General features: G+C 48.9%; 1 protein-coding gene across 4 annotated transcripts in view; it reads right to left on the bottom strand.

Moving 5' to 3' along the window:
• Nucleotides 1-24,681, bottom strand: part of KAZN (kazrin, periplakin interacting protein) — a 1,338,251-nt gene that overhangs the window by 29,404 nt on the left and 1,284,166 nt on the right. For 3 of the 4 annotated variants that reach the window (XM_086343801.1, XM_086343802.1, XM_086343803.1), the window contains one exon: nucleotides 21,400-23,920. In XM_086343801.1, coding sequence (XP_086199927.1) covers nucleotides 23,904-23,920 — 17 coding nt within the window. In that variant the 3' untranslated portion in view covers nucleotides 21,400-23,903. Of the gene's footprint in view, nucleotides 1-21,399; nucleotides 23,921-24,681 lie in introns of those variants that run through there. The other variant, XM_086343804.1, reaches the window with a different exon arrangement.

Here is a 24,681-nt window from a genome sequence, read left to right as displayed (position 1 = left end):
AAGCAGTATAAATGGTTATGGATGAAAGTTTAATCTGAACGAATGATACTTCATTTGTATGTCGGCATATAGGCAGTTCATTGAAAAACCTGTCATGGGAATATATTTTATATGAGAAAATGTGCACAATCTATTGCAAAATGAAAAAGCACAGTACAAGATAGCAGGTACAACATAATCCCAACCACGCTAAAATATGTATGATAATATATATAATGTGCATATAATACATGTGTTAGTCGCTGAGTCGTGTCTGACTTTTTGCAGCCCCATGGATTGTAGCCTGCCAGGCTTCTCTGTCCATGGAATTCTCCAGGCAAGAATACTAGAGTGGGTTGCCATTCCCATCTCCAGGGGATCTTCTGTACACAGGGATTGAACCCAGGTTTCCTGCATGGCAGGCAGATTCTTTACCGTCTGAACCACCAGGGAATCCTAATAATTGTATCTATATAATATATATATATATATATGTCATATATTACATTGTATTAGATGGTTAAATGCTAAAAGTCTTTATCTCTGGAAAGGGATGATATTTGTGTGTGAACATGTGTGTGTGTGTCATGAACTTGTGAGTGTGCCAGAATGTGTGTGCATATTTTTCTGTTTTCCAAGTTTTCTGCATTGGCTATATTATTTTTGAAATTGAAAAAAAAAAAACAACCCACAGACTAAAGACCTTACTTCTTCAAGTCACTGAGTTTGTATGAAGCCCTTTCCCCCAGTCACTTGCCTCCCTCCATTGAAACGCCTTGGACGACTCTTGGGGGAACTGCAGCTTGGTGACCATACCCACCTCCCTCGTCTCAGCTCCACCGAAACCTTTCTCTCCAACACCTAACTACCCAGCTAAGAGCCCTTCGGGGCCCACAGCCACCTGGCCTGAAAGATGCCGGGCTGGTCCAGCAGGGCGCCAGGCAGAACGACCTAACGCAGGGTGGGCAGAGATGGTGCCTCGTGCCTCAGTGTCCATCTCTGCATGTTGTCGTGATACTACTCTCTGCTGCCTGCCTCCACCCCTGGGCTGCTCTGCGGACTCAGTGACAGCGGGGCTGATGGGGCCTTTCTACACTGCATAGACAAGGGTGAGAGGTCATTGCCACATTACTATATTTCCTTTCTCAGGCAGACAGAAGGTGACCCTGCAACCCCCAGCCCCGAAAACAGCAGATGGTACAGACTCTGCGGGTCACCAATTTGAGCACTCTTGTTGCCATGGCGCCAGGGAATGCAGAAACAGCGGCTGCCTCTGCAGCCCTGCCTGGGAGGCTCCAAGTCCTTGCCTGGCTAGGGGCCTCAGCCTAGGTGTTCCCCCCTCTCCCAGCTAGAGCTGGGCCCCCAAGGACAGGCTTGACTGGCAGGGAAGCCTTTCTGGTTGGGTGTACAGCTGCTGACCACTGGCATCTGAACAGTGTGTCCGCCTGTTGGCTAGACTTGAGAACCTCTGCCTTATTCCTGTATTGGAGTCATGTCTCTGTTACATGTTTCTGGGGAGATGAGAGACCATATGTGGCTGAATCTGGTAATCCCAGATCCCAAGACACAACCCATGTTGTCTATTTGGACCAGCCCTGTGGGAAGAGACTGGGGCTTCCCCAGTGGCTCAGGGTAAAGAATCCACCTGCAACGCAGGAGACACAGGAGACGTGGGTTCAATCCCTGGGTCAAGAAGGTCCCCTGGAGGAGGGCATGACAACCCACTCCAGTATTCTTGCCTAGAAAATCCCATGGACTGAGGAGCCTGGAGGGCTGCAATCCACAGGGTCGCAATAAGTCAGACAAGACTGAAGTGACTGAGCATGTGGGAAGAGACTAGGCTTTGGAGTTGAACAGACTTTGGTTTTAAGCAAATTCCTTTACTTCTTGAAGCCTCAGTTTTCCCACCTATAAAATGAGAATAATAAGAATATCTACCTCTTAGGTTAACATGACTATTATATATTCTGAATATGAAGCCATAGTAGACACTCAGTCAAGGTGGCTATTATTGGTAATAAAGGGCCTCTACCCTGGGGCTTGGGCAATATTTTTGGCTATACCTAGAATTTGGCAGAGTTGCCTCCGTCCCCTTGTATTCCTGGGATGAAATGTGGTTTGAGTTCAGCTCAGGTGCTTAGGGAGGGAACCTAATTGAACTTCTTGCACCTGGGCAGAAGTTCATTGTCCTGGTTAGAGTCAAGCCTGGTCCAGGTGGGAGGGGCAGGGGTGTCTGTGATGGGAGGGGAGGATTTGTGGATTCTCTGCTGAGGTGGGCAGCTGGGGGTGTGTTTGTGTAGCTTGGCTACATGTCCCCAAGTAGGGGAGATCAAAGGGCATGGGAAGGGGAAAGACAGGAGAGAGAACGGAAGAGAGACTCAAAAAGCAGAACTTCAGGGAAGAAATAGTGCCACGGAACACAAAGACAGCAAGATAAACAGGAAGAAGGAGAGACTGATAAGTGGACCAAAAAAATAAAAAAGCAAATTTCCGGTGTGTGTGTATGTGTGTGTGTGTGTGTGTATACACACTTGTGAGTGTGTGTTTTCCTGAGCTTGATGTGTTTTTGTGCGTGCGTGTGGGTGAGTCTGTAGCTAACAGGCCTCAGGCCTGTGCAGGGAGCTGGCTTTTCAATTCACATTATTTATGGAGTCCAGGCTCGAGGAATGCCAGAGGCCAAGCTGGGTTCATATAAGCAAAACCACACATTTTGGTTTCTGAAAAACCAGCTATTCACTAGCCCTCCTCTTTCACCCCCTCCCTGTTCCCATCCCCAGGATTGATCACCAGGGAGAAGATGCTACAGAAGGATGAAGGGTTGGGGGGAGGGAACCTTTGTGGCCATAAACCATTAATTAAAGGCAATTTCCAAAATGTAGGCATTATGGTGCCAGATTTTATGTCTGGGATTCCATCAATCCTGGCCTTTATTTCCCCTCTGTCTCAGCCCTGAGAGTGGGAATAACTCATGTTTATAGCCAGGAGCTCAGCAGAGGCTACAGAGTTAGAGGGGCTGGCTAAGCCCCTGGCAGAGTCTGAGGAGGTCCCACCAAAACATAGCCATTCTGGATCCTTCTGAACATTGGGAGGGCCATGGTGGTTCTGGAAAGAGAGGGTCTCATCCTTCCAAACACTCCTGATACATGCACACACCACAGAACATCAGCAATTAGTCGTTGAGGTCTCCCTGAACCTGGGCCTCCAGAGGCCCAGTTGTGTTAGCCTAGCACAGGGGTTGCAGACTACAGCCCAAAGGCCAGACCCTGCCCTCTACCTGCTTCCCTACATGAAATGCTATTGGGACAGAGCCACGCTCATTTGTTTACACATTGTCTAAGGCTGTCCTATTGGGGCTTCCCAGGTGGCTCAATGGTAAAGAATCCACCTGCCGACGCAGGAGACACAGGTTCAATCCCTGGGTTGGGAAGATCCCCTGGAGGAGGAAATGGCAACTCATTCTAGTATTCTTGCCTGGATAATCCCATGAACAGAGGAGCCTGGGTGGGCTACAGTCCACCGGGTTGCAAAGAGTTGGACATGATTGAGCACACATGCATGCTGTCTTGTTACCAGAGCAGAGCTGAATGGTTGTGACAGATTGGTCCCAAAAGGCTAAGATATTTACTATCTGGCCTGGGTGTTCATTGGAAGGACTGATGTTGAGGCTGAAACTCCAATACTTTGGCCACCTGATGCGAAGAGCAGACTCATTGGAAAAGACCCTGATGCTGGGAAAGATTGAGGGCAGAAGGAGGAGACAACAGAGGATGAGATGGTTGGATGGCATCATTGACTCAATGGACATGGGTTTGGGTGGACTCTGGGAGTTGGTGATGGACAGGGAGGCCTGGCGTGCTGCGGTTCATGGGGTCACAAAGAGTTGGACACGACTGAGCAACTGAACTGAACTGAACTGAACTGTTACAGAAAATCCTTTATAGAAACCCTGAGGTTCCGACGTTGGCAATCGACTATGAGAGACCTGGCTTTGAAGCCCAGCTCTGCTACTTGCCAGCCACACGATCCTGGGGAAATGTTTTAAGTTTTCTCAGCCTTGCTATTCCCATCTGGGGTGATACTAACGCTAATCTCACAGGCCTATGTGGGGACGGAAGGAGATGATGTTTGATGTGGACAAAGTGCTCACCCTGTAGTCTGGCATATTGTGGGCACTCAGTGACTGTGTGGCCTCTGTCCTCTGCAGGCTCTCGTCCCTTACAGTCTAGACCCGCTCTGTCCAGGGCTGTAGCCACAAACCATGTGTGGCCGTTGGGTACCTGCAGGGTGGTCAGTCCACATTGAGAAGTGCTGATAGTGTAAAATACACCCTGAATTTTGAAGACTTTGTACCAAAAAAATAAATAAATAAAGTGTCTCATTAATACTTTTAAAAATTGATCACATATTGAAATGATAATATTTGGGGTATATTGAGTTAAATAAAATACATTACTAAGACTCATTTCACCAGTTTCTTTTTACCTTTTTAACGTATCTACCTTATGGCAGAAAGTGAAGAGGAACTAAAAAGCCTCTTGATGAAAGTGAAAGAGGAGAGTGAAAAAGTTGGCTTAAAGCTCAACATTCAGAAAACTAAGATCATGGCATCTGGTCCCATCAGTTCATGGGAAATAGATGGGGAAACAGTGGAAACAGTGTCAGACTTTATTTTTTTGGGCTCCAAAATCACTGCAGATGGTGACTGCAGCCATGAAATTAAAAGACGCTTACTCCTTGGAAGAAAAGTTATGACCAACCTAGATAGCATATTGAAAAGCAGAGCCATTACTTTGCCAACAAAGGTCGGTCTAGTCAAGGCTGTGGTTTTTTCAGTGGTCATGTATGGATGTGAGAGTTGGACTGTGAAGAAAGCTGAGTGCTGAAGAATTGATGCTTTTGAACTGTGGTGTTGGAGAAGACTCTTGAGAGTCCCTTGGACTGCAAGGAGATCCAACCAGTCCATCCTAAAGGAGATCAGCCCTGGGTGTTCTTTGGAAGGACTGATGCTAAAGCTGAAACTCCAATACTTTGGCCACCTCATGCGAAGAGTTAACTCATTGGAAAAGACTCTGCTGCTGGGAGGGTTTGGGGGCAGAAGGAGAAGGGGACGACAGAGGATGAGATGGCTGGATGGCATCACCAACTCGATGGACGTGAGTCTGAGTGAACTCCGGGAGTTGGTGATGGACAGGGAGGCCAGGCGTGCTGCGATTCATGGGGTCGCAAAGAGTCGGACACGACTGAGTGACTGAACTGAACTGAACCAGAAAAATCTAAAACCACATAATGTTAATGTGGTTGACATTATATTTTTTACTGGGCAAAGCTGGTCTGGATGGAAAAGTTGTGTTTTCTCATTTCATTTTACACCCCTCTGTTGGTTTGGAAGTTAAGCACCCTATTTCCAAAACTACTGTTTTGGGTTCAGTTGTTCTTGAAGTGTGGTGCCTGGGCCAGTAGTGGCCGCAACACCTGGGAATTTGTTAGAAACGAAAATTCTAGAAACCCACCCCAGATCTCCTGGAACAGAAATTCTGAGGGTGGGAGCCAGTGATCCGTGTTTTAACAGGCCTCCAGGAGATTCTGATGTATATGGATGTTCTAGAACCTTCTAAAATACTGTGTATATTTAACTTAATAAAGCCTAGGATTGATCAATATCTTAATGCCTTCTCCTAAATAGTAAGAGTTATTAAAAATATATTAATTCTGATCATTCTTCCTGATGTACACTACCATGTCCAATATTTTAATTCCATTCTTAAAAACAAACAAACAACAACAACTCTAATTTAGACATTATGGGTTTCCCAGGTGGCACTAGTGGTAAAGAATCTGCCTGCCAGTGCAGGAGACCAAGAGGCTTGGGTTCAATCCCTGGGTCAGGAAGATCCCTTGGAGAAGGGAGTGGCACCCTACTCCAGAATTCTTGCCTGGAAAATCCCATGGACAAATGTGCCTGGCAGGCTACAGTCCATGGGCTCTCAAAGAATCGGACATGACCGAGCACACACACACACACACTTTAGACGCTGTCATCATGATTAATTTGTATTGGTAATACTTGCTTAAAATAATTTACCTACATGCTTACCAGTTTCTTTGTTCATCATTCCTTCTTATGTCTCAGACCTCACTTCTAGGAAGAGGTATATTCATATTTATGAAGAGCATGTTTTAAAAGTTCCTCCATAAAGAGTTTTTTGTTGGTAAGCTCTTATGACTTTTGTTTATATGAAAAAAGTCTATATGTCACCCTTGTTACTAAAGAGTTCTGCTGGGTACGCAGTTTTAGGTTGACAATTTTTTCCTTTGCACTTGGAAGACATTACTCGACTATCTGTCTCCTTTTTGCTAAAGAGAAGTCAGCTCCAGTTTGTTCTTTTGTTAGCTACTCTTCAGATTTTCTCTTTGTCTTTTTTGTTCAGTTTCACTATGATGTGGCTAGATGTGGATTTCTTTTCATCCATCCTGATTTATATAAATTGTGTTTCCTGCATCAGTGGGTTCGTTTTTTAATATTCTCAACCATTATTTTTTATGATTTTTTTTATTGTAAAAAAGACCATTTTTAGAGTCTTTTTACAGACTATTACAGTTCTTTTTTAAAGACCATTTTTAAAGTCTTTATTGAATTTGTTATAATATTGCTTCTGTTTTTTTTTTTTTTGGCTGCAAGGCATGTGGGATCTTAGTTCCCCGACAAGGGATTGAACCTACACTACTGGTATTGGAAGGTGAAGTCTTAACCACTGGACCTCTAAGGAAATCCCTCAACCATTACTTCTTTCTCTTCTCCATTCTGTTTGCTCTCCTTCTGGGATTGGACTTTCTTCCCTATCTTACAACCTAGTCTGTCCAACAGAACTTTCTCTGATGATGGAAATGTTGCATATAGGCATATCTTGCCTTATTACACTTTACAAATATTACATTTTTTACAAATTGAAGGATTGTGGCAATCCTTTGTCAAGCAAGTCTATTGGCACCATTTTTCCAACATTTTATCACTTCATATCTCTGTCAAATTTTGGCAATTCCCTTGATATTTCGAACATTTTCATTATTACATTTGTTATGGTGATCTGTGCTCAGTGATCCTTGATGTTACTATTGCAAAAAGATTACCACTTGCTGAAGGCTCAGATGATGGTTAGCATTTTTTAGCAATAAAGTATTTATAAATTAAGGTATGTACACTGTTTTTTAGATAGAATGGTATTGCACAGTTAATAGGAAACAGTACAATGTAAGCATAACTTTTATATGCACTGGGAAACCAAAAAATTCATGTGACTTGCTTTATTGTGGTATTCACTTTACTGTGATGGTCTGGAACCCAGTCCATCACAGCTTTGAGGTCTGCCTGCAATATACATTGTCCAGTATGACAGCTGTTAACCACATGTGGCTATGAGCACTTAAAATGTGGCTAGTGCAACTGGGGAACTGACTTATAAATTTAATTTTAATTGATTCAAATATAAGTTTACATGGCTGTATGTGGCTGGTGGCTATTGCTACAGACCAGATTTCTCCTTTATGGGTTTCATCAACTTCTTTCTCTGTATTGCATTTGGGTAATTTCCTTAGACTTGTTTTCCATTTTTAATAGTCTCTCTTCAGCTATTTAGTTTGCTGTTTAGTCCATCCTTTTTTTTTTAAATGTTACCAACTGTATATATTTTTTAATTTCTAAAATTTCTATTTGGTTCTCTTTTAACTTTCCCTGGTCTTCCCATATAGTCTCATGTTGTTTGTTCAGGTCTATGATTTTTTAGATTTCCTTAAATACCCTAAAATATTTAATCTTAAATATTGCCTGCACATTACCGTGTATTTGGTGTGGATAATTACTGTGTCTGAAAGGGCTTAGAGGGTCCAGATTGCTGTTTATTAATCTTTCTGCTGACTCTCATGCATGAACTCATATTTGATCTTATGGGAATCTCCGGCTTCTAAATAGCAATGTTTTCCTCCAGAGAGGATAGACATTGCTTCTGCTGGGGTGGGGATGAGATAGGGAGTGGGGATGACACCTGGGAGCAGGGACCACTTCACTCCCTGTCAGAGGCCCTAGGAGGATAAGAGTTGCATGTTCTGATGTTTCATTTTGCCACAACCCAAGAAAGAAGGGGGCCTCAGAGGACGAGATGGTTAGATAGCATCACTGACTCCATGGACATAAATTTGAGCAAATTCCAGGAGTTAGTGGAGGACAGAGGAGCTTGGCGTGCTGCAGTTCATGGGGTCACAAAGCACTGGACGCGACTTAGCGACTGAACAGCAACGAGGCTTTCTCCCCTGTCACTGGTCCTGATGTCAGCATCTGTCCTTAGGACAAGCCCCAGTGTTTGCATTTGGTTATCACTCACTGCTCTGGTCCTGGTATTAGATCACAGCCTTTTGTTTTCGGATGGAAGTGCCTTGGGAATTTTCCTTACTGTTGATGAGGCCGGTGATGTGTTACAAAGTATGTTTTGTTTCAGATTTAGGGGTTTTGTAGAGGGAGGTCCTTCAGAGTCCGCCTTCCTCCTCACTGCCCAAGTGGACATCCCTCCTGCGATGGGCACTGTCCACCCAGAACTCTTCATGTTCTGCTGGCGCCACGTGCATGGGTCTGTTCACCTGCCCTGCCCAAAGGAAATCCCTAAGTCAGCAGGCAAACCTATCCATCTCTTTATTGCCCAGGCCTGGTTCATGGTGATGCTTAATGCCATTAGCGGCGGTAAACCCCAAAGCTATAGGAAAGGAGGGAACAACATAATTTTGTTTTTAATTTGAATCTACCCAGGGATGTCTTCTGCTCAACACCCTTCACCAGCTGCCTGGATAAAACCCAAGTTCCTTACGTAACAGCGCTCTGTGTGGTCCGCCTTGCCAACTTGATCAGCTTCTCCTCGGTCTCTCACCCCTCCCTGGGCTTTTTAGGAATACTTCCTCAGTCCTCCTGCCTCTCCTAGCCCTCATCCCTAACTGGCTGTGCCTGCTGCCCTCTCTGCCCTAACGGTGATCTGTTGTTGTCTAATCTGCCTGAACTCCTACAAAGCCGTCAGGGCCCTATTTAAATGTTACCTCTTCCAGGTCACCTAGCCGAGGCCAGTCACCCCCTGAAACACACACCCCCTCCATGGCCCCCGGCCCACACTTATGCTCACACAAGCTCTCATTATCCCAGACACTGAGCCTACACTTCTCAGAGCTGAAGTTCACTAACAGTTATGTAATTGTTTGAAGGAAATACAACCAGTCCATCCTAAAGGAGATCAGTCCTGGGTGTTCATTGGAAGGACTGATGCTGAAGCTGAAACTCCAATACTTTGGCCACCTTATGCAAAGAGTTGACTCATTGGAAAAGACCCTGATGCTGGGAGGGATTGGGGGCAGGAGAAGAAGGGGACAACAGAGGATGAGATGGCTGGATGGCATCACCGACTCAATGGACGTGAGTTTGGGTAAACTCCAGGAGTTGGTGATGGACGGGGAGGCCTGGCGTGCTGCAATTCATGGGGTTGCAAAGAGTTGGACATGACTGAGCTACTGAACTGAACTGAATTGTTTGAAGAGTGTCTGACTTCCCACTAGATATCAACTCCACAAGGACAGGAGCTGAGCCCCGTCTGCTCCCTGGGTATCCCTGGTTCCTAGTAAGGGCCCAAGTTAGTGTCGTGCTGGTAAATGTGTAACAAGCAGCTCTCATATTTTTAAAAAGCGCTTTGGTTTATAGCACGTGTTTGCCCATCTCTGTGATGTAAATATGCCCACTGTGGCCAATTTCAGTTGCCCACATGATGCCACTGGACGTGGGTTGGAAATCAGTTCTTGAAGCTCTGTGAGCTCAGCTGCCTGAAACGGAAGGAGCTCTGTACACGTTGGTTAAAAGAAGGCAGGAAGGGCGGGAGGTGAGGAGGGAGGGAGCAGGTCTCCCTTTCTGACTGACCTTCTGCCAGCCCCACCCCCTCGAGGCCACCTTAAGATGCTTGTAGTTCTTTAAATGTACACATGGTCTCAGGAACTCTCAACCTTGGCAGTATTTTAACATTTTTTTCTTTATTTTTAATTGAGGGATAATCACTTTATAATGTTGGACTGGTTTCTGCCATATATCAACAAGAATCAGCTGTAAGTATATATATATTCCCTCCCTCGTGAGCCTCCCTCCCACCCCGAGATCCACCCCTCTAGGTCATCACAGAGCACCAAGCTGAGATCCCTGTAGCAGCTTCCCACTAGCTTTCTATTTTACACAAGATGGCACCCCGCTCCAGTACTCTTGCCTGGAAAATCCATGGACAGAGGAACCTGGTAGGCTGCCGTCTATGGGGTCGCACAGAGTCGGACACGACTGAAGCGACTTAGCATAGCATAGTGTATATATGGGGCTTCCCAGGTGGCTCAGTGGTGAAAACAAAACAAAAACCTTGCCTGCCACGCAGGAGACGGTGATATGATCTCTAAGTCAGGAAGATCCCCTGGAGAAGGAAATGGCAACCCACACCCCCTATTCTTATCTGGGAAATCCCATGGACAGAGGAGCCTGATGGGCTACAGGGCGTGGGGTCACAAAGAGTCAGACATGACTTAGCGACTAAACAGTGGCAGCTGCAGCAGTATATATCCGACTCTGTGCGACCCCATAGACGGCAGCCCACCAGGCTCCCCCGTCCCTGGAATTCTCTAGGCAAAAACACGAGTGGGTTGCCATTTCATTCTCCAATGCATGAAAGTGAAAAGTGAAAGTGAAGTCGCTCAGTTGTGCCCGACTCTTAGAGACCCCATGGACTGGAGCCCACCAGGCTCCTCCGTCCATGGGATTTTCCAGGCGAGGGTCCTGGAGTGGGTGCCATTGCCTTCTCCGATGTGGCAACGCTACTGTCGATTTGTCCCAGCCTCTCCTTCCCCTGCTGTGTCCACACGTCTGTTTTCTCTATATCCGTGTTTCTATTCCTGCCCTGCAAATACGTTCATCAGCACCATTTGTCTAGATAACCTTGGCAGTATTAAATGACATTTGAGACTAGACAATTCTTTGTCATAGGGGCTGTCCTGTGTTCAGCACCGTCCCTGGCCTCCACCCACCAGAGGCCAGTGAGCACATGGCGTGGCTGCTGCCAGCGCCCCCATCCTTCCACCCTGGGTCCCTCCCGTCCTTGGGCCAGCCCTGCTCAGACAGCTGACTCCAGTTAAAACTCCCTGCCCTTGGGCAGTAATGGGGGAGCCCCTGTCAGCACTTTTCAAGCCAAATGCTGAATTCTCTTTTTTTAAACACTGTATTATAATGTGAAATACTGATGTTTTATGGCCTGATAACGGCCGCTGCATTGGATGGAGATGCTTTCCCCAAGCCCTCGGTCACAGCTCCTATGAAATAGTAGGTGCAATGGTCAGGCCTCCTGAGCCCGGGCTGCTAGGACCACACAGTGTGGTCTAAATGGCATCGAATCACTAACTGTGCAGCTGCTAGAATGATGGCAGGAGCCCGAGTGGGCCACCCCCAACACCCCAACCCCAGAGCCAAGCGGGCCTTTGGAGGCCCTGAGCTAAGAGCTGATAGCCCTTTCCCCCCAAGTGTCCCTTCAAATACACTAACCCATGAGGCACCCTGAGAAATCCCAGAGCTCTGCTCTCACCCCTGACAACTACTTTCTGCTTAAAAAAAAATCAAATACTTCCCTTCCCCCTCATTTGTGATGCTGCTGCCCAGCAAGGATGTAAGCTATGCTCACAGTGTCTCCAGCCCCACGAGTCCCCTGTCCCCAGCCTTGGAGGACACCCTCCTCCAGCCACGCTTCCTGCCAGCCCCTCCTCCCCACATCCCAAGAACTTTCCCAGACAGCAGGGCACCTGTTGAGTTGACAAGGCTCCACCCCGCTCTACACTCATTTCCCAGGTATGTGCTAGGCAAGTATTTCACAATTTTACTTTGGAGGAAGGTGCTCAGAAGAGGTCCGAGGAAGGCAAATGTACTGTGATCCAATGACAACTGCTGTATGCTTTAAAAAAAAAACATGTACCAGAATGTTCTTTTTCTTCTTTGCTAGCCTATTGTCATGCTGAGGAGTGCTCACATTTGGGAAAGAAGTCCTTATTAGAGTCTAACCTGCAACTGGTGTCTCCCACCCCACCTTTTTTTTTTTCTTCCCTCCCACCTTCCTGATTTGACATCTCTGAGAACCAGAAGTACCCTTTTCCTGAAACCCTAAAAGCGGAAGTTAGACTTGCTAGAACTTCAAAGAATTGATCACTACAACAGGGCAGGCCACTCCGAGTTTCCTGAAACACCTGTCTCCTGTGTTCTGCTCCAGGAAATGACCATGATACTACTGTTGTAGGAAAAGGGGATGCGAGAGGATGGTCATATCCCAGGTCTCAGGCGAGTCCCTGGGGTGGGCCACCAAGTGAGGGGCCTTGGCTTAAATTCACTAGCGAGCCGAAGTGGAGTGAAAGCAGGTTTATTCTGCATACTCCGTAGGGTGTGGGCCATCTCAGAAGACAAGAGGGCTTCTCTCCTCTCTTTTGCTTTCACCAGCTGGCTGCTGGCCTCTGCATGTATTCCCACAGTTAATCCTTTTTTCCAACCTGCTTTCCTGGCCAACTTCTGTATGGGTAGGTGGGCCTTAACGGTGAATTCTGTGGAAAGTGAAGGGGCTCTTTGAGCAGAGGCCATGTGCAGGAGGAGGGTTCCTATCCACGTGTCCATGTAGGGACAGTGCACGTTTGTGTCTGTGCAGTTCTTGGAGGCAAAGCTGGGGGCATTGGATACTTGGAAAGTGATGGATAGCTGTGTGGTCTGAGGACCCCCAATGGATCTGCCTCTTCCCTTCACTGACCCTCCCATCTCTCCTTCAGGCCTCAGGACCTCTCTGCTCAGCCTGCTTCCGTGAGCCCCATGGATAGTGATTATTGCGTTGGCCCACCCATTTGCTTGCTGGGATGGGGGACCACCGCTGAGTCAGATCCATGAACCTCTGGCTTGGGTGTGGCATTTGGAGCTGATACCTCCTTTGAGATCATCCTCATTGAATAATGCACCTTTCCACACCGCTCCCCACCCCGCCACCTCCTCAAAATGCCTTGCGATTGCCTCCTGGAAGTTTCTTGCCCCAGTGGTGAGCAGCCATATTTCTTGCCCCAAGGCCAATAGGAACGGCAAAGACATTTAAGAGTGGTGGTTTAGTTGCTAATTTGTGTTCGACTCTTGTGATCCTGAGGACTATAGCCTGCCAGAATCCTCTGTCCATGGAATTTTCCAGGCAAGAATACTGGAGTGGGTTGCCATTTCCTTCTCCAGGGGATCCTGCCAACCCAGGAATCGAACCCGGGTCTCCTGCACTGCAGGTAGATTCTTTACCAACTGAGCTATACAGTATCTGTTTAATTTCTTTCAAAATAAAGAGTGCTTTGGTAAGGTTCGTTTTGGGGGCCTTCTTGCAACTTAAGATGCTACAGGAAATGTCAAGGAGAAAACTGATGCTGGTCATGGCCATTCCTCATGCATCCTGAAACATGATTCCTGGGGGTATCTGTATCCAGGGCTGGCGGCCACCATGCTCACTGTGGACTGACACCCCATTCAAGCCCATCAGTATGTTTAGCTGGAGCCTTGGCACAAGGCAGAGTATCCTAAGAAGTTTCCACCCACTTGGGGAAGTGAGCCTCTCCCTGCTTTTAGATGAACTCCTTTAATTGTGACACCCCTTCTCTGCCTCCCTCTAGGACTATAATTGTTCTAAAGGCTCATGGTTTTATCAGATTCATATCTGCTTGGAAAATGGTGTAGGGCAATAGTCTGCTGGACCCCAATTCTTAGTCTTGTTCCATTGCTGACTACGTCTCCTTGGGCTGTTTATGTGGCCCCTTGGGGCCCCGGTTTCCTCATCTGTAAGGTTGAGACAGTAACACACACTTCATATGATTTTGGGCATTACTTTGCCAACAAAGGTTCGTCTAGTCAAGGCTATGGTTTTTCCTGTGGTCATGTATGGATGTGAAAGTTGGACTGTGAAGAAGGCTGAGTGCCAAAGAATTGATGCTTTTGAACTGTGGTGTTGGATAAGACTTTTGAGAGTCCCTTGGACTGCAAGGAGATCCAACCAGTCCATTCTGAAGGAGATCAGCCCTGGGATTTCTTTGGAAGGAATGATGCTGAAGCTGAAACTCCAGTACTTTGGCCACCTCATGCGAAGAGTTGATTCATTGGAAAAGACTCTGATGCTGAGAGGGATTGGGGGCAGGAGGAGAAGGGGACGACAGAGGATGAGATGGATGGATGGCATCACTGACTCGATGGACGTGAGTCTGACTGAACTCCGGGAGTTGGTGATGGACAGGGAGGCCTGGCGTGCTGCAATTCATGGGGTCGCAAAGAGTCGGACACGACTGAGCGACTGATCTGATCTGATGTTAGAATGATTTGTGTTATCGCATTGTTTATGTCTGCATCCTCAGCCCTTAGCCCTAGCCTGGCACATAGACAGTGGTCACCCAGTGTTTGTTGAATGACATAGTGAGTGTATGTGAAGCGCCTCCATGGCAGGCCCTCAGTGAAAGTCAGCAAGTCATATAGTACTTTCCTCTCCCAGCCTCCATCACTGCCCATACACCCCACCCCACCAACCCCAGAAGCCGGTCTTTGGCCTCAATCCTCAGCCTGACCCCTCTCCATACCCCTGGGCCTCTGGGTTACGGCTGTGTCCACTTTGATGACTGTGCATCCTGCTAGGATTTCCGGGAGAGCAAGGAGTGACCCTTCTGTGAGGCTCATCAGCACCTTCACCTGCAGGTGGAGCACTGCCCCACACCCTCGCCATCTCCGAGTCCCATGAGCTCGGCCAAGCCCATGAGAAATGGTCTAGTGGTCTGGCTGGGCGCTCAGGCTGCAGGTGCTCTGACCCCAAGTCCTGCCAGCCATATTTGGCTTCTAGGGCCTCAGGATTCCTGTGCTGATTCCAGGCTTCTGAGGGTAGCTCCCCTGCTACTCCCCCAAACACCCCAAGCCCTGGGGACACTTCTTGGGGTCAGAAATGAGTGGTCCCCCCGCTGCCTGGTGGCCCAGGGAGAGATGGGCAGGAAGGCCCTCTGGTGAAGGAGGATATGGGCCAATGAAATGGGGATCTATGACCAGGTAGGCCCAGGACTCTCTGGCCAGGGGGAAAGACAAGGACCATCAACACTGGACCAGTCTACAGAGAGTCCAGATGGGAGGTGGTGGAGCCAGTGGTCTGGAGATATATTGGAGTCATGGAATTTTTTTCCCCCAAAAGGATACCCTCATAGCTCAATAGGAAACCCTGGTTCAGTTCCTGGGTCAGGAAAATCTGCTGAAGAAGGGATAGGCTACCCACTCCAGTATTCTTGGGCTTCCCTTGTGGCTCAGCTGGTAAAAGAATCTGTCTGCAATGTGGGAGACCTGGGTTCGATCCCTGGTTTGTGAAGATCCCCTGGAGAAGGGAAAGGCTACCCACTCCAGTATTCTGGCCTGGAGAATTCCATGGACTGTATAGTCCATGGGGTCACAAAGAGTCAGACACTACTGAGCGACTTTCACTTTTCACTTTCAAAGGATACCCAGGTGGTGCTAGTGGTAAAGAACCTGTCTGCCAATGCAGGAGATGTGAGAGACTCGGTCTGCTCCCTGGGTTGAGAAGATTCCCCGGAGGAGGAAATGGCAACCCACTCCAGTATTCTTGCCTATAAAATCCCATGGACAGAGGAGGCTGGTGGGCTGCAGTTCATGGGGTTGCAAACAGTTGGACACAATTGAGCACACACCAAGGACACTAAACTTAAAAGAAAAATAGATGCTGATATTAAAGAATTGGGGTGTATCACATGACATTTTTGGCTTTCATGAAAAACCAGGAGCTTTGGAAGCACTGCAGCCCGGCATGATTGCTTCCTTTAGATTCGATGGGAGGGGGCAGGTGTGAGCCCAGCACAGGGCTGGCCATGAGAGTGCTCACAGAGGTGGGTCCTTATCATTGTCACTCAGACGCTGCTGTGGAGACCCTCAGAGCAAACAGCAGCGGTCACTCCACTTGCCTCCCCATCAGGACTGGCTGCCTGGTGCTTCATGACACCTGGCTGTGAATGGACTGTGTCCTCACCCGAAAGGTGGACACAGGTTCCCAGAGGCCCATGTTACAGATGAGGAAAGTCGAGCTCTGCCATATGCCAGATGCTTTTACCCACTTCTGAGTCCATCTTTGCAACAGCCCTGTGAGGTAGGCAGTCTGATTTCCATTTTACAGAGGGAGAAACAGGTTCAGAGGGACTGGGGGACTGGCTTAGGGTCACACAGCTGAGTGCCGGCTCTGGATTCAAACCCAAAGATCTGGCTCCAAAACCTGGTCTTTCCTCGACTCCTCTCCCCGATGGCTTGTGTGTGTGCATGCTTAGCTGCTCAGTCGTGTGTAACTCTTTGTGACTCCGTGAACTGTAGCCCGCCAGGCTCCTCTGTCCATGGGGATTCTCCAGGCAAGAATACTGGAGTGGGTGTCCATGCCCTCTTCCAGGGGATCTTCCCAACTCAGGGATTGAACCCAGGGCTCTCGCATTGCAGGAAGATTCTTTACTGTCTGAGCCTCCAGGGAAGTACCGCCCCCCCCACCCCAGCCCCCGCACCCGCCACGGCTTAGTTTTGATCAATTCTGCTGGTTCAGGCTGTCACTAAAGTGAATTTGTATTTCTTAAACATGCGTGAGGAGATGGAGGGGCCCTGTGAATGATTCACCATCCCAAGATGCGCTCTCTGACCCTCGGTTTGCAGACAGCCCTCAGATTCCCCTGCCTTGCAGAGAGCTTCCTCTTCTGTCACCACAGCGCTGGTCCCCGTGGTGACAGCTGACAGAGTCGGCCTTCTCCCCTCCCTGGCCCGGGTCCTCCTTATCACAGGCTCCATGCCACCCCCAGAAACATCTGCCTCCTAACAAGGAAGGAAGCTGGTGCTCCTGGGCAGGCGTGGGGTCCGTTTGGATGTGACTTCAGCCCCGCTGGCCTGTCCCAGGGAAAGCAATTAGGCAGCTCAGAGCTGGTCGGGGGCACGGCAGCTGGGCCAGGTGTTTGCCAGGGTGGTGTGTGCACTTCTCTTCCCGCGCCGTGGCCCTGTGGCATTAGACTTGGCTCCTCTGTCTACACCTGGGCCAGCAGCAAGACGAACACCTGAGCCTGGAATTTCTCAGCCACTCTGGGGGGGTCTCTCTGCCTCTGCAGATGCTGCTCACTGACTCAGCTTCTTTCCGAGCAAAAGAGATGCTCAGAGAAAGGTTCTGACTCACCTGGCCCTGTGCCCAGCTCACCTCACCTATTTTTTTTTTTTTTTTTTTGGCTGTGCCCTGTGGCATATGGGATCTTAGGTCCCCAACCAGGGATTGAGCCTACGCCTCCTGCATTGGAAATGCGAGGTCTTAACTACTAGACCACTAGAGAGGTCCCTCACATCACTTCTTCAGGCTCTTGGAGATCCCACATGAGCCACAGGGGCTTCCGTGGCTAAACCGTCAGGAGCGAGTCTGCCTGCTGTTGTTTAGTCACTAACTCGTGTCCAACTCTTTTGCAGGGGATCTTCCTGACCCAGGGATGGAACCCAAGTCTCCTGCACTGCAGGCAGATTCTTTACCATCTAAGCTATCAGGGAAGCCCTTCCTATCTCTGGTTGAACTTAAATCTATTCAAATCCTGGGGAACACAGGCCATGAGGCCAGTGCTTTCCAGGCTCCAAAACACAATCAGCTGGCATTTCTGAGCCCACAAGGAAAGTGTTGTTACACCAACTTCACAGGTGAGAACACTGAGGCTCACAAGTTAATTAAATAGCTTGAAATCAGATGCTAGTCCAGAGCTAGAGCAATTGATTACCCAGGCCTGACTTGGCCTGGCCCAGCCCCACCGGTGGCCTGCAAAGGTCCTCCAGATGGAGCAAGACATGCAATCTTAGATTCTCTTGTTTAGGTGCAATTAACTGCTGCTGCTGCTAATTCGATTCAGTCGTGTCCGACTCTGTGCGACCCCATAGATGGCAGCCCACCAGGCTCCCCAGTCCCTGGGATTCTCCAGGCAAGAACACTGGAGTGGGTTGCCATTTCCTTCTCCAATGCATGAAAGTGAAAAATGAAAGTGAAGTCGCTCAGTCGTGTCTGACTCTTAGCAACCCCATGGACTGCAGCCCACCAGGCTCCTCCGTCCATGGGAGTTTCCAGGCAAGAGTGCTGCAGTGGGGTGCCATTGCCTTCTCCGAATTAACTGCTAGTGCCTGCTAACCCATTAAGAAAACAGTCAAAGATTTCCAAAGCCGGAAACTCAGAAATGCAAACAAGCAGTCAGCCAGCGTTTCCCAGGGACTCTGATTCAGAAGCATGGCTGATGCTCTGACAATGTCAAAGGCTCCCCCTTAGGACATGCTAGGGACTAGAAGTCCTGCCATTTTCAAGAAGGAAAGGCCAAGGTTTTCAGTTGCTGCTATTCTTGCTTCTTAGAGATTAATCTTGGGATAATTTTCTTGTGGATTCAGTTTGTTGGGGAGGTAGAGTGCAGGTGTTCATATCTGCATATTTTTTGGTAACTGGGCTTTAAGGCACCACACAGTTGTGGCTCAGATGTGGGTTCTCCATCCACCAGCTGGTATCAGGATACATCCCCTCAGTCTCTCTATACAGTGACACTTCCCTGGTGGTGTGCTATGACTTCGATATTTCAACAACTTCTAACATTGGGTCAAGATCAAACCCCTAAGTTATTTTTAAGCTTATAGGGCATTCTTTTATATTATAAAATTATGAACCTGTTCTCTTATAATAGGAGAAGGAAGTGGAAACCCACTCCAGTATTCTTGCCTGGAAAATTCCATGGACAGAGGAGCCTGGTGGGCTACAGTCCAGGGGTTGCAAAAAGTCGGCCATGACTGAGCACATCAGCGTCCTCTTATAAAGTTAATCATATATATTCCCACTTGATTCTTCATTAGCACCAGGTTCTTTTTCCTTGGGCATAGGTGGGAAGTCAGGGGGCATGGCAGGTTCTGCCTCCCGCCCCCCCCCGATGGGGTTTGAGTTGAAAAAGCTTGAGTCGTTTGTTCAGAGCAGATGAGCGAGGGGGTAGGGTGTTTGGGAGGAAATGCAGGTTTTTGGTGAGAGGGCCCGTTGATACTTTTAAACTCATATAGTCACAGGCCCAATGGTTTTCACCTGCAGCCCCACTACACCTGGATTCCCCAGGAGCCCAGGTTGAGTGATGCACATAGCAGCTGCCCAATAACCTTGTGCACAGGTGTCGGGAGAGGCTCCTGGGATGCCCGGGCCTTCCTGTAGCCAGGAGGGGACCTCCCCTCTGCCCCACCGCCTTGTCCCCACCAGGAAGTGGCAGCTCTGGTACAGAGAGGGGTTTCATAGCAGGGCAGATGGAGGCCATGCCCTGCCTGATGGAGAGCTTGTGCTGAACCACAGTGCGTTTCTGCCCTGCCCTCTCCTCCAGTCCCTCTCTGCAAGTGCGTTTTCTGGGCCTGGCAGAAAAAGACTAACAGAAATAGACTCCGTCACAAAAGCCAGGAAAGTGCTAGGCTGTGCCAGAGGCTACTGGTGGGTAAAAGTAGGGGTGGAGTCAAGTTCAAACCAGATCCAGCAGAGGGACTGGAGGCACCCACCGAGCTTGGTCCCAGCCCCTCACCGCCCACTCGGAGGAGTCGTTCGGGGCACTACAGCCTTGCTAGGTTGGAAGCCCAGTTCTGTTTCCTGGCTCCTTGATCCCAGATGATGTACTTTGCCTATTTTCCCATTGCCAATGGAGCCTTTGGAGGGTTAACTGAGTTAATACATGTCAAGTGCAGAGCATGGAACTTGGCCCATGGTAAGTGCCCAACAAATGTTAGATGTTATTACTGTTATCACTACTATTAGGTTGCGCCTGTTGGAGCCTGCCAGCATGGGTGGGAGAGCACACGGCAGGGCCACCGAGGACAGCCATGCCGGCTGCATACTGCATACCATCCACGTGGTAATGCAGTGCAAACCTGTGCGGCTGTCCACAGATCCTGCAGATGGGACAGCCCTACTCCAACTTCTGACTAATATCGTGATGCTTAAGTTGGACCTTTTGGGGCAAGGTCTGATTAACAAAGGAGGGGAGTGTGGCTTTTGAGTAGAGCTCTGTGGATTTGAATCAGGTGTGACCTGGCCCTTGAGAAGGCCCTGGTATTGCAACACCGATGGCAAGGATCTTAGCCAAATCACTCCTTTCTGGGCCAAGTTTTCCCTCATCTGTTCAGTGTAGGGGGTTGGGTTAGTTTTGGGGAGGCAAATTGGCTTTCTCTTTGAATGCCAATGCTGATTGATTGGCAGTGGCTGTTGGAGGCTTTGTAAAGTGAAGACATGAGAGGTCATTTGGGGCTGGGTGAGAAGGGCTCTTTAATTGTTCTGTGATGTCTGTTTTGAGACCAGGGAGAGAGGAGCTGTGGCACGTGTGTTCGGGCCATTCACGCTCCTCAGATAAGCCCAGTGGTTCTCAACCCTGGCTGTATCGGAGATTTTACCACACTGATTCAGCAATATAGCACCTGGCATTGGTCATTTTTTGTTTTGAAAGCTCTGCAGGGGATTCTAATGTGTGGCCAGGTTGACAGCTACTGGGGCACACGCCCCTCAGTTCCTGGCAGTCCTGCACTCTGTAACTTCTCGGCATGGTCTATACATTTATGGTACTTTGAGCTTTCTTCTAGTAGAAACGCAAGGGGGGTTAAAAAGGCGTCTTCCAGTCTTATTGCTGGAGAGGATTTAAGTTGGGAGGCAGAGGCTGAAGGCACAGCTGCGATTGTGGATTGGGGTATCCAGGTGGCCTCTTCTCAGGCTATACTGCGGGGTTTTCATTGCGGGAGGACTAGGTTTTGCATCTGGGGGCGGTCTCATGGGGCTCAGAAAAGACCAGCCCACTCTGGCTTCATTAGGGAAGCCCTGTGGCTCCTTTAATTTCTCTCTCAAGCTCCTCTCGGTCCCCAGGGAAGGCAGGAAGTCAGGACAATGCAGAGGCCCACTGAGGTCTTCAGGAAGTAATGTGCCCCAAACTCACAGGGCCCCGCTTTGGGTCTTTTGAAGGAGCGCTGGGGGGAGAAGGAAGCAGATGAAAGCTGACTGGGGCCACTGGGCTGGAGAATGCAGGGTCAGGGCGCCAGGCTTGGAGGTGGTGCTTTAGGACCACAGGCAGCCCTGGATGCTGATGGCTCCTCCAAATTACAGTCAGGGTGGCAAAGATGAGATGTTTCTGGGAGGCCACCCCAGCCTCAGCCCCTCCATGGGCCCAGAATCCAGCCAGCTTTCCTCGGCCCCTCCCATCACCCCCACAGGACCGAGCCCTGAAATTCCAAGGGGCAGGTCATGCCGGGCTTTGCCTCCCACCCGGAGTAAGATAGAAGCAATCAAATAACATAGAATTCGATCATATTTTAAAATAAGCTTTATTTAGATTTTTTTGTTTATATTTTATATTTGCATCCATGCCTTCAAGAAACCTTTCCCACGGGAAAGGTTATTTTCATCTAATGTTACCCATAACTCATTCGCTATTTGACGTAGTTCTCTTAAATAAATCATCCTTAGTAACTCTTAGAATTATCTCCTAATTTACAAAAACTGAAATGAAAAGGAACTACTAAATCATTATTACCAGGAGGGGTTGCAACCTTATTTTCTTGTAAGTAAAGGGCAAAACAATAAAAATCAACTAAAAGAAAAAAAAAAATTCATGGGGGGAGAAAAGCATTTCCTAAAATCTCTCTCGCTCCAGCTGCTCTCCCTCGCCGCCAGGCTCGGTGAAATGGCTCAGCCAACAGAGCCCAGAAAGATCCTTAGTAGGTACCCTGCCTACTTTAGGTACCTTTTCCAACCCCATCAGGTCAGAAGGAAAGGGAGCAGCTGACTGGGGCTTTTCTGTTTTAGAGACTTTGGAAAAAATATCCTATCCCTTCTGATAAGAGATGCTTCAGCATTTAAAAATCTCTGTTTCTTGGTAAGATTTGCAAACGTTACGGTTAGCAGAAAGCGCAACTACTGTTGTTTAGAGGGTGTGTGAACTGAGCTGTTAGTAGTTAAGGTGGTTCAGAGCGGGAATTCACAGGTCAGAAGAAAAGGACAGGCTAGTTTTAGGCCATGGGAGACCCTGGCTTAGAAGCTCACATGTTCTCCTTCACCTGGCGTTACGATGCTCACAGTTCCTTGCTGGTGAAGCCTCACAGGGATCAACACTGCTCCCCAGAGAGGCAGGCGTTTCTGCCAGCCCTTCTCTCCTGGGCTGAGTGGGCTCAAGCTGCTGTGACAGTTGGATGACAGGGTCTGAGGAATCCCAAGAGACTCCGTGAGGTGTGGGTGGAGGAGCCAACCAGAAGAGGGAGGGCAGAGGTGCTGGGCGCTGTGTCTCCAACAGCCCTCCCCCTCGAGATGGGTGCCTCCCCCATGGCACCTGCCTGGCCAATGTGCAGAATCAACCAAGGATGAGAGAGACACAGCTGCAGGGAGGAATGGGGGCTGCTCCAGGACCCTTGGGGAACCCACTTGGGCCGAGTGTCCCTGGGGTCCTACCCTGTGGTCATGCGGTCGGCTGTCTTGCCCTGTATTCAGCCTCTCTCAAAAGACAGACCCAAGAGAAGGGGACCACGACATCAGGCGCTCTGCTCACTGAGGTCAGTGCTCTTTCAGATAAATAAATATGTATAGAAAGGCCTGGAGAGAGCTCTAGGTGTGAGAAAGGCGGAGCGTACTTTCCATGCAGGGGCGGGACAATGAGGGAGAGAGAAGAAGAACGAACAGAAAAAAGCGAGCTTGGAAATTCAATGGTCCCTGGTTCTGGCCACCCTAAACTCTACCTTGCGCAGCTTGGCAGCAGCATGATCACAGAACACACAAGTCAACAGAGAACCCGCCTCCCGCCCGCCCCCGTGGAAAAATATACATTCCGATATTTATGTAATAATTTAGCTAGAATAAGTCTTCTGCATTTGTGCAAATAAATTAAACGGAACAATTTTCTTTTCCCCGTAAAGAAAGAAACGGCAACGCAATTTAAAAACCGGCAGGCCATTAAAAAGAGCCCGTTTGGCCTCTGACAAGCCGAGCCAGGACAGGGCCCCTTGGCCAGGCTTGCAAGTCTCTGTGGAGAGTGGACCTTACCCTGATGATGATGGCCTTTTGGGGTTAAAGTGACTTGGGTGTGCCCGAGAACAGGGTCTGGTCCCACGCGTTCACACTGGAAGGGGCAGGCAGAGTGGGGTAAGGGGGGGAACATCAAAAACAGACCACATCCTCAGGGAGACGGGCTCCAGAAGTAGCAGTTTGGACGAGGGACATTTACAAGCACAGAGGGCACAATAGTTTTGTTATTTACAAATACACAGCAGTCCTTCAAGTTTTCAAGTTTCATAAAAAGGAGGCAGGGAGGGAAAGGGACCAAAAAAATCCCCCAACGAACCGAACAAAAAGAAGAAGAAAAAAACACACATTGAAAAAAAAAAAAACAAAAACAAACCCAGATTAACAACACAACTGTATCGCTCCGAGGACAACAGAGAGTTGACATGTTCACACACGGTTGTAGTATGTACATCAATTACAGAGGTGACGACGCAGGGGAGGGGCCCGCGCGAGCAGGCTCGGCCACACCCGCGCCCACGTGCGCGAGAGATCGCGCACACACGCACTGCCACGCACGCCCAGCCGCACCCCCCCCACCCCCGACTCGCACGCACGTCCACACGCACAGACACGCCCGCCGGGCAGCAGGCGAAGGGAGGCGGGTATCACCAGTCCGCGTCCTCCTCTATGTAATAATCAGGGGCGGTACCATCAAAGAGGCCGGGGTCGAGGGACTTCCGCTGCTTCCCTCTGGCGAAGACACGCGAGATGGAGCCGAATCCCATTTTCTCTTTCTTCTTTTTCCGTTTTTGGTCTTCAAGATCCTCTAGTGACTGCGGAGTCCGGCCAGGTGATGGATGAGGCGGGGAGAAGAACAAAGAAAAGCTGAGCTGGGGCGGAAGATAGGGAGGGGTGGGGGTGGAGGGGCATCCGTGGGTAAAGATGCTAGGGTCTGCCCCTCACTCGCTGAGCGGACTTGGGCCTGTTACAGAACCTCTTGGGGACAACACTAGGACCCATCCAAAACTGTCATGAGGATGTCACTAAAGTGAAGATAAAAAAACGCTTAGAACAGCGCCTGGCACCTAATAAGCATTCGTGATAGCTGCTGTTGGGGTTTGTACTGTTATTTAAATTCAGTGTGTTGTCCACAGCCTTCCTGTGCTTGTAGAGGGCTTGCAGAAGCACACCCACGCATGCTGCCACGGCTGGCCACAGGGCCCATGAGATGAGCCCTTTGGAAAAGGGGGCGTCAGGAGAACATGGACAACTAGGGAGGAGAAAACCTAAGCTTCATGTCAGCCAAGAGCAAAGACCCTGGACCTTAAGGTTCCCGGGTCTGGCAAGTACTATACTTGTACTGACAAGAAGCAATACTGGCCTCGGTAGAGCCGGGAGGCCAGGGTTGGGTTCTGATCTTGATTATGTCACTACCCGGGGAAACCTGGAGAGCCCCCACCTTCTCTGAGCCCAGTTTTCTCATCTTGTGATGCTGGGATTGTTAATAATGACAAAAACAATGATTAGAAGGAGGAGATCTTTCTCTCAGGATAACTATGGGCTTGCAGCTTTGCAAACAGTCAAGTATTTTATA

This window comes from Bos grunniens, chromosome 16 (genome assembly GCF_055505025.1).
Source record: "Bos grunniens cultivar Pamir isolate PY7600 chromosome 16, Bosgru_T2T1.0, whole genome shotgun sequence".
Lineage (NCBI taxonomy): Eukaryota > Metazoa > Chordata > Mammalia > Artiodactyla > Bovidae > Bos > Bos grunniens.
Note: the sequence above shows the minus strand (reverse complement) of the source record. Positions and strands in the feature narration are given on the sequence as shown.